The sequence below is a fragment of the Mus pahari genome, chromosome 15 (assembly GCF_900095145.1).
Source record: "Mus pahari chromosome 15, PAHARI_EIJ_v1.1, whole genome shotgun sequence".
Classification (NCBI taxonomy): domain Eukaryota; kingdom Metazoa; phylum Chordata; class Mammalia; order Rodentia; family Muridae; genus Mus; species Mus pahari.
The window spans coordinates 1,710,496-1,720,404 of NC_034604.1; the positions used below are offsets into that span (position 1 = coordinate 1,710,496).

The following is a 9,909-nucleotide window of genomic DNA, read 5'->3' on the forward strand; positions in this document are numbered from 1 at the left end:
CCAGGGCCAAAAAGTGGGAGTGGGTGGGTAGGGGAGCGAGGAGGGGAGGGTATAGGGGACTTTGGGGATAGCATTTGAAATGTAAATGAAGTAGATACCTAATAAAAGTTGGAAAAAAAAACAGAAAGATAAAGGAAAAAAAAAAAAAAGAACTCCAGTTCCGGGGGAATCTGATGCTCCCTTCTGGCAGCCACAAGTACTGTACACTACTGTACACATGTGTACACTTCCATACATATTAATTTTAAAGTATATATTTATAATTAAAATATATTTTATAATTACATTTATATATAATTGAAAACCATAAGGGAAGTCTAACCTCATATAGCTGTGTCTTTCCCTCTGAAAGCTGCCTGATGCTGGCCCAGTACAGCATTGTGGGGACTCCCACCCTACATACCGCTTATTTCCTGATCTGCCCTTTTTTATGGGAGGCCTTGAAATGAATTCTCAGTAACTATTTACACTGCTCATGGGAATTAAAAACCAGTAATATAATAATAATATAATGATATAATATATAATAATAATATTTTCTATAATAATATTTTCACTGGCAAGCACCCTATCACTAAATCCTTAGTATTTGTCTCTTTAGTTTTAGTTATTTAATATAAATCTTGAAATTTTTTTTCCTGCCATGTGTACTTTTGACAACCTGTTTATAACTCCAGATCACTGCTGTTCATGCTCAGCATGTTTTCAGCCTCTGGTCCTGCAATCCCTACAACGTATACCTTTGACAGCAAAGGCCACTTCTCCTGTGCTTGCTCCTTCATCGCTCTATCCGCTGCTGTCCCCGCAGGTGAATGGAGACTGTATTGTGTGCGAGGAGAGGTGCCCATGGAAGGGAACTTGCTAGAAGTGGCCTGTCATTGCAGCAGCCTGAGGTCCAGGACTTCCATGGTCGTTCTGAATATAAACAAGGCCCTCATCTACCTGTGGCATGGATGCAAAGCTCAAGGTCATACAAAGGAGGTTGGAAGGACTGCAGCAAATAAGATCAAGGAAGAGTGAGTGTCGCTCTGCACCAAGCATGTCCCAGAGGGATGCAGGCAGGCAGCGGCAGGGCGGGACCCCAACAAGGGATCCCCATATGTTTAAAGTGACTCCAGGGACCTTTGGAACTACAGCCAGGGCTGACATAAGTCCAGAGGATATGCAGCTCCACAGAAGCCTCCAATCTGCAGGCTTTTCCAGCTTTCTGATGACACGCCTGCCGCTGTAAAAAAGCATCATTGAGCCAAGCACTGTGGTGGATCCTTGCAACCCCAGCTTCCTAGTAGGCTAAGGGAAGAGGGACAGGCTAGCCCAAGAGTTTTGGGCCAGCCTGGGTTATTTAGTAAAATTTCATATACTATATGAAAAGACCGCAACAATAAGGCAGATGTCCCCAGCAAGCATAGTCACACTTTGGCTTCTTTCCGTAAGTGCCCCTTGCTTCTGAGCATTTTGCTTGCAGCCTATGCAAGCAGGTGTCTTGTAGGAATCTCAGTGTGTGTAATATTGGAATGGCAGAAAGGGCAAAAGTAAAGAAAAAACTGAGGGCCGGGCAGTGGTAGCGCACGCCTTTAATCCCAACCCTTGGGAGGCAGAGGCAGGCGGATTTCTGAGTTCGAGGCCAGCCTGGTCTACAGAGTGAGTTCCAGGACAGCCAGGACTATACAGAGAAACCCTGTCTCAGAAAAATTAAAGCTGGGCAGTGGTAGCGCACGCCTTTAATCCCAGCACTTGGGAGGCAGAGGCAGGCGGATTTCTGAGTTCGAGGCCAGCCTGGTCTACAGAGTGAGTTCCAGGACAGCCAGGACTATACAGAAAACCCCTGTCTCGAAAAACAAAACAAAAAACAGAGAGGAAGAGGAGGAGGAGGAGGAGGAGGAGGATATATTCTTCCCTGGAGCATACTGACCCCTCTTCCTCCAGTACAAATGCTGGGAGAACTTTTACAGAATACTTTTTGTTCATCAGTGAGAATTGCTTTCTTTAGAGAGTGAAGTCATCGTGGATTTAGTCTGGGATAAGTGCTTTGCAGACACTCCCCAGGCTTCCATAAACCTCTACCATGTCTCCCCACGCAGATGTCCCCTGGAAGCAGGTTTGCACAGCAGCAGCAACGTGACAATACATGAGTGTGACGAAGGATCTGAGCCCCTGGGATTCTGGGACGCTCTGGGGAGGAGGGACAGGAAGGCCTATGACTGCATGCTTCAAGGTAACTAATGCCATGGACCTCAGTGTCCATCCTCTCAGCTCACTCACGGATTTGCTCACGAGACATTTATTGAGGTTTGGGCATGGTTCCTCCAGCAAAAGGCTTGCCATGAAAGCATGAAGACCCAAGTCAATTCCCCAGAACACATGTAAAAATGTTAGGTGTGGTGGTGCACCCTTAAAATCCTAGAACCTAGGGAGAGGAGCAGGAGAGTCTAACTGGGTAGCTCTGGCTCTTCATGAATGCATTCACATGTGCATGTATACCACACCCACCCTGCCTCCTGTACACACAACTATAAAAATTTACTGAGCATATGCTGTGTACAGCACACAGTGAATAAAGACAAGGGTAGATCTCCCAGAGAACGTCTTCTACAAAGGAAGCTAAGCCACACTCTGTAGATGACTTATTTTCTTGTGAATAAAAATGCTGTGTCATGAAAGAGCGTGAGCATGTAAAAGAGAGGCTCGNTCCCACCAGGACAGTCATGCACAGCCCTGTGGGAAGACATGGTTTGCACAGTACCTCTAGGCTGGTATGACTTGACAGAAAAAGGAGGGAAGTCTGAGCTAAGCAGGAACATGACAAGCTGTTGGGTTTGGCCATTATCTACAGTAAAAGGAAGTAATGGAAACCCCAGGGAGACATTGTGTCCCCATGGGATCAGGAGGGTTTGAACAGCAAGCCCTGAGTCATATAGAGACACCATTTCTCAGCAGTCAGGGCTGGATGGGGAGACTTCAAAGGCAGTGGCTAATACTCAGTGCCTACTGGGAGATGTTTATGAGACATGAAAATGTGAGTCACCATCAGCTGTGGACTTGGAACCTGGAACTCAAAGCTGCACAGCAGAGGCCATTGTTGAGTGGCACTGAAAGGCAGCAAGCAGAAGAATTGTGGAACTCCTTCATTCAGATCTCAGCCTTTCAGGATTCATAGATCCCTGTGAGAAAAGGGACACAGTCATTGCAAAGGACAGAGTAAGATGTGTGTATACAGTGTAGGCATGACTTGGGGACTTTATGTCCATGGCCTGGGAGTTAATTTATAAGCATTTGTTGCCATTTGCAAGGCGGTAGGCAAAGACCAAGCACACAAGACGCAGAACTACATAGTGGATGTCACAGAGGTCAACGGATAAGGAAGCAAAAAGGAAGGGGCATGGGGTGCACCAGAGGTCAGACTAGTCGGTGGGGTGCATGAGGACAAAGTGAGGAGCCCTGTCCAGAAACAGGAAGCCTTTCTAAATTTTGTAAGATTGAGATTTCTTAGGGATGGGACCCAAATCTAGCCACCAAACTCCTTTGTTTCCTACATTGACTTCAGGACAGCTGTCCTCGTCCACCAGAGTGAAGTTCAGGGCTGTGTCTTTCCTTAAACTATACATTATTATAATCATAAAAGTCGCCAAACTTTCTTCTGTTAATCGTCTCTGTTGAGCATTGGCTGTTCAGCAACTTGAATGTCGCAGAGACAACCAGAACCCATGTGTTCCTGTGTTTTCCACCCACTTCTCAGTAAAAAGGTAATCAGGGTGACTGCCCTGTAAGCCACCCTCTCCCTATATTGCCTCAGTGTCCCCTTGCTGTCACTGAAATTTTAGTGACCATAGTACATTGTGATATATTCCACTCTACCTACCCTTCCTCCACAGCTGGGGAGCAATGGCCAATGTTTTCTCTATTATACAATAGTGTGGTTAGCATACCCTCAAAATTAATTATTTGTCCATAATTAAGGTGGATTTCTAGAGGTGAGACTCCTCTATCAACCATTGTCCTCCAGAACACTGGGCCAACTTTCTTTCTTAGCAGAAATTATCAAAAGGGAACATTCCCCAACACTCATAATCCGAGCACAGTATCCCAGGAAAACACTGTCTCTGTCTGGTTGAGTAGCTTGGAGAGCTAGGGTGATCTTTTATGCTTTGTATGTGTGTGTGTGTGTGTGTGTGTGTGTGTGTGTGTCTGTCTGTCTGTCTGTCTGTCTGTCTTCTGTGCACATATCAACACAGACACACACACACACATACACACACACAGAGAGAGAGAGAGAGAGAGAGAGAGAGAGAGAGAGAGAGAGAGAGAGAGAGAAAGAGAAAGAGAAAGAGAGCTTTAGCTACTGCTCATTGTTAGAGTGCTTGCCTAGCATGGTGGAAACCTGTGACTGATACCAAACACTGCAAAAATAACGAAAACAGACTTCCTAGAATGAAGATATATAAACCAAATCCTGCTGATTTCCAGTTCTTTGAGTTGTTTCATGTTTTACCTTCAGTCCATCTGGAAGTTGGTCCATATGGTGTCCTTAGCTTTGTTCTCTTTTCTTTGGAAGATCCTGGAAGTTTTAACTTCGCGCCCCGCCTGTTCATCCTCAGTAGCTCTTCCGGAGACTTCTCGGCAACAGAGTTTGTGTACCCTGCGCAAGCGCCCTCTGCCGTCAGCTCCATGCCTTTCCTGCAGGAGGATCTGTACAGTGCACCACAGCCAGGTAAGCCCGGCAGGGAGCGGTTTCTTTCTCTTTCATTGTAAGCAATTCCTATCTGCCAAGTATACTACTAGCAGACTTGCCCACCCACCACAAAAGAAAAAAACAAGAAAATCGGCTAGGTAACTTTGTATCAGGAACTGAACTCAGTTACTTCCTACATCAAAGAGCCAGTTGACAGCACCAAGTGGCATCCTTACCAATCTCCCAGGCTTCCCCTCCAATTTTTTGCTTCATGGTCCCTTGTGAGCTGCCCTTACTCCAGCTCCCATGTGTGTATTCAAAACTGAGGAAACAGGAAAAGGGGAGTTTCTTTCATCCTTCTAGCCCCAGTAAATGTTTCTGCTTTATCCCATTGGCCAGAAGATGTCATGTGACCACTCCAGCTACAAAGGAACCAGAAAAACTCCTGGCTAAGGAAAGGGACATGGGCCAGCTCTCAGCAGAGCTAAAGTTGCAGAATTGGTCTCCCAATTTCCAAGATCAGAAGTGTTCCCACCAAGCCATACCTTAATGCTCAAACCTATGCAAAGGAAATAAGCTCTGTAGACCCTCCCACTTTCCGGCCAATCAAGCCCGTGAGCTCATAGTTGTCCAGAGCCTGGAGCCTTATTTTACAGTAGTTGCCCGACCACTAGCTCAGGTCTTGGCAGATGCATACATCATACTATGGGCACACTATGGGCAGCAGCCTCGAGTATCTAAAAGAGAAGGCTACTCCCTGCCCTTGCATTCCTGGACTCATTAAGAACCACTGAATTTTAAAGCAATTCCAAAATGCACATCAAGAGGGACCTTGGGGCCACTGAGATGACAAGTTGGATAGCATTTGCCACTCAAAGCAAGAGTCAGACGGAGGCTTAAAGACAAGGACGAAGAGCCAGGAAGATTCTGGTCAAAGTTCACATCCTGAAAAGAGCCATCACTGCTGAGACCATCGTGAGGGTTGAGGGCAAGCCAGATGTGAGCTCTTTGGAGACCAGAGGTGGCTAACAGCAGAGCCCTGAACATTTGAAAAGGCCACCAGCAATCTGTGGATGAGCTGGGCAAGGAAGGGAAGCCAAGAGGCCTTTCTTGGGTCACCTCCTCACACTGCTATGAAGCTTCAGAGTTTAAACTCAGTGCAGGGACAGCTGAGCTATCAATCTGAACCTTGGCGAGAGGACTGTGGGCACAGCTGGCAGAGCAGCAGGGCTTCTGCTGAGCAGTGGAGGAGTCCCTCATGGCCCTGTTCTGCTCTTACCTCACAGCTCTCTTCCTTGTTGACAACCACCACGAGGTGTACCTCTGGCAAGGCTGGTGGCCCACTGAAAACAAGATAACTGGCTCTGCCCGCATTCGCTGGGCCTCAGACCGGAAGAGCGCCATGGAGACGGTCCTGCAGTACTGCCGAGGTAAGGGCAGGAGAAAGGGGTGGGAAGCCCCCGCAGACCTAACCATGTCCTTTCTGAGATACCTGCAGCCTTGAGAAGGCTCCAGCACTCCCCTTAAACTACTGGAGGCTTGTCAAGCTTAGGATCAGTACATTCTCTGCTACTAGAACAAAGGAGAGTCCATATTTCCCTTTCAAATGACAGGGCTACCCACAGGTATATTGTGGAGCCACCTGCACTGCCACCACTCTGAACAAGGGAGAAGGTGGCTAAGTGACCTCCATGGCACCATTCTCTCTTCAGGTGGTGCCAGCATTAGAGAAGAGAATTGTGCCCGAACTGGCTAAAAGCCAATGCCAGCCTTTCTTTTGGTATCATATCCAACCAATGATAACAACCGAAACATAGTTTCTTACCGAGCATCCACACTGACTCTGACCTTTTACAGAACGTGGATGCCAGTAACTAATGCTTTGTCTGCGTGTTGATAGTTTACTGGCTCTCTTAATGCCCCGGAGTGTGTGTAGTTGACTCTTGCCATGGAACACTCTTTGTGAACAGCCTTCCAAACCCCACCAAATGCTCACAGCACCTGGAAGATGCTGCCATTGCCTATCACCTGCTCTCAAAATTTGTCCTCCAGGGGAAACCTCGAGGCAAATGAAAAGGAAGCAGACATACCTGGTGGGAGTTTCCAAACAGCCTTCTGTCTCCCCAAAATGTTCAGAAACATTTTGCCAGGTTCAGGAGGTAGGGGGTAGTAACCTTTCAGATAAACAGCACCCATGTGTTGTTTTGAGTAACTCGTGATCCACATTCTAAACATGGAAGTCAAGAGTTCTGAAGGAAAATGGGAAGCGCCTGAGAAAAAGCAGTACAGACTCCTTGAGTCCACTGACATGTGCATTCTGTGTCCCCACAGGAAAGAATCTCAAAAGGCCACCCCCCAAGTCTTACCTTATTCATGCTGGGCTTGAGCCCCTGACATTCACCAACATGTTTCCCAGCTGGGAACACAGAGAAGACATTGCTGAAATCACAGAAATGGTGAGCTTGGGGCTCCAAGGACTACAGGCGTTGCAGCTGCCTTATTCAGCCTAAGCCCAAGACGGAGGTTGCCCTGGTGTCTCTGCATTTATTGTAGCTCATCAGCATGGCAGGGGATGGGGGGACAGTGCATGATGGTGACCAAGCTCCGCATTAAGGCTCGGTGTACATCGCCCTGGCAAGGCACAGCACATCTGATTTCTCAGTTAATTACCAGGACAGTACATCAGTGTTCATCTTACGATTGTCTCCATTGTACCAGTGTAGGAGCTGAGGCATAAAACACTTGCCTCCAATCTCTGAGCCACCAAGTGAGGTGTGATTCACAGGCTCAGCACCACACCCACTTCTCCCTGACATTCATCCCCATAGCTTGAACTTGAACATTCACGCACCATCCAACTGCCCAAAGGGAAGCAGCACTTCCTGACCCGAGTATAAGGGATGAAGATGGTTTTCCCAGAAGGCCCCTCCCACTACTGTGTGTGTGTCTATCTGTCTGTGTGTGGTTGTATGTGTGCATAACCCAGGGCCTTATGCATTCCAGGCACAGACTCCCCTACTCAGCTTCACCCCCACCCTTACCTTCTTTGTGTCTCATTGTGAATTAAGAAATGGGTTCTAGGGGAAGGGGAAGAGGGCATGATTTCTTCTGAATGTAATTACTTTAAAATATGTTCAAACAAATTCCACTATGTGTAAGCATCTAGTGATTTGATTTCAGGTCCAATAATCTTTCTCTTTTGTCCATTCATGGGTAATCTGAGTCCCTAAACATTCATTCATTCATTCACTTCTGGAAGTAGTTCAGAAACAGGCTTGATTTAGTACAGGAGAAAAGCTATGAAGGGTAGGACATAATTCCTGGACATCCAGAGCCCCCACTACACAGTGGAGTGATGCCTTACTCAGACCTCCCCAGGCCATAGGTGGGGCAGAGCTGGGAGTCTGTGTGTGCTCCAGTGACAGCACTTGTCTGTTAAAATGTACTCTGCTCCATCTCCAGGATACTGAAGTTTCCAACCAGATCACCCTGGTGGAAGATGTATTAGCCAAGCTCTGTAAAACCATCTATCCACTGGCAGATCTGCTTGCCAGGCCACTTCCAGAGGGGGTAGACCCTCTAAAGCTTGAGATTTATCTCACAGATGAAGACTTTGAGGTGAGTGACCCTTGTGTGGGATGGTGATGACACACTGGGAGAGCATCCTTTTACTCGGTCACTCACTGGTGTCTCTCCATCTCTTATAGTTTGCACTTGACATGTCCAGAGATGAATTCAATGCACTGCCCACCTGGAAGCAAGTGAACTTGAAAAAATCAAAGGGCCTATTCTGAGGGTGAGATGACGGGGCCACAGAGAGGTCGCTGCCACGAGACCAGAAAATGAATGGAGATATATATTTGGACTCGTAGTTTTTCTGTCAAAGAAGAAAGTATTTTTGAATCAGTTTTTCAAAACCTACAGCTTGTTCTGGAGTTGAGCACTCTATAAATGTATAGGAGAGCTCTTCTGACTATTCTTTTCCACAGTTCAGGTGAACTGAAAAGAAAAGTGTCTCTTCCGTTCCCCTCAGCCAAGTGCTGCCTCAGTGGCCGCTGCAGCCCTACCCTCCTGGTCTGGCTCAGCGTGCCTTTTTAAAAGCAATTCTCTTTATAAAGTGTTATTTTGATAGTTTGTGAATTCTAAATATATATATATATATATTTATATAAACACATATAAATCAAGTACATATTTAACAAAGCAATATGTATTCATTCACTTGCAACTGTTTTCTTTGGTGTCAAAACAATATTACCAAGTAGAAGACTGTGTCACCTGTGTTAAGGCTACCACCAGTCAGCCCCATGCTCAGGAGTGCCTCCTTCAGCCTTAGGTCTGGCTTGTGCTGAGTTCTGCTTCCGGTGCTAAAGCAAACAAAGACTTTGTACTCTTGGTGTGAACTCTGAAGAATCTATTTGAATCAACCTTTCTACCTTAATACCTCCCACAGACATGTATAGTGCCTTGTTTTATGTACAGTTTATATACAGAAAAGTTTGCTCTGCTTTTTTGATGCTGGTTTGGAACATTATCTACAGCTTTATTCTCAGTAGAAATAAAAACATCTCAATTTCTCATACCCATTGTAAACATTATACATGTCATTTTGTGACACAGGATCCCAAATAAAATATCAAAGTAATCACAATTCATTGATCAGTTCACATTGAATTCCAAACCTGTTCCTTTGTGGGAGGGGGGGAAATTATGTAGCTGTCAATCAAGCACCAATGTGCTGCATTGGTACCAACTGCTGAGAGTCTGGATTTCAACGCAGGGCAGGGTATAAGATTAAATAGACTAAGCAGACACTTGACCCATAAATTTGCTCTAAACACTGCACATATTCTTAACACCACAGCTGCATTGATACTCATTTTAAGATCTCAGTGCCTTTTCTCCAAGTGTGAATTGATGTGTAAGGTGTTAAAATATAAACTATGGAGTTAGGGTAAATAGCTCAGTGGGGAGTGCTTGCTTGGCATGTGTGAAGCACGGGTTCAATGCCCAGCACTACTAGAAACTGAAAAAAGACAAAATCATTGCCACAGACGAACCTCACTTGGGTCCTCGATCCACGGGTGAAACTCAGGTTTTGGTTACAGGTGGACAAGGAGTCGGCAAGAAGGGGGTGACAAACAGACACGACACAAGAGAGTGTGGATCTGAATGTATTTTGTCTCAAAGCGAGCACATGTCCTTTTTTTTTTTTTTTTTTTTTTTTTTTTTTTTTTTTT

At 45.9% G+C, this 9,909-nt stretch overlaps 1 protein-coding gene across 10 annotated transcripts in view; it reads left to right on the top strand.

Moving 5' to 3' along the window:
* The window catches only part of Svil (supervillin), a 186,262-nt gene extending 176,941 nt beyond the window's left edge, over positions 1 to 9,321 (top strand). For 6 of the 10 annotated variants that reach the window (XM_029547120.1, XM_029547119.1, XM_029547124.1 and 3 more), the window contains 7 exons: positions 809 to 1,016; positions 2,082 to 2,215; positions 4,553 to 4,708; positions 5,956 to 6,099; positions 7,001 to 7,125; positions 8,132 to 8,287; positions 8,377 to 9,321. In XM_029547120.1, coding sequence (XP_029402980.1) covers positions 809 to 1,016; positions 2,082 to 2,215; positions 4,553 to 4,708; positions 5,956 to 6,099; positions 7,001 to 7,125; positions 8,132 to 8,287; positions 8,377 to 8,463 — 1,010 coding nt within the window. In that variant the 3' untranslated portion in view covers positions 8,464 to 9,321. The remainder of the gene's footprint in view (positions 1 to 808; positions 1,017 to 2,081; positions 2,216 to 4,552; positions 4,709 to 5,955; positions 6,100 to 7,000; positions 7,126 to 8,131; positions 8,288 to 8,376) is intronic. The other 4 variants (XM_029547122.1, XM_029547123.1, XM_029547127.1 and 1 more) reach the window with 1 other exon arrangement.
* The last annotated feature ends 588 nt before the right edge of the window (positions 9,322 to 9,909 follow it).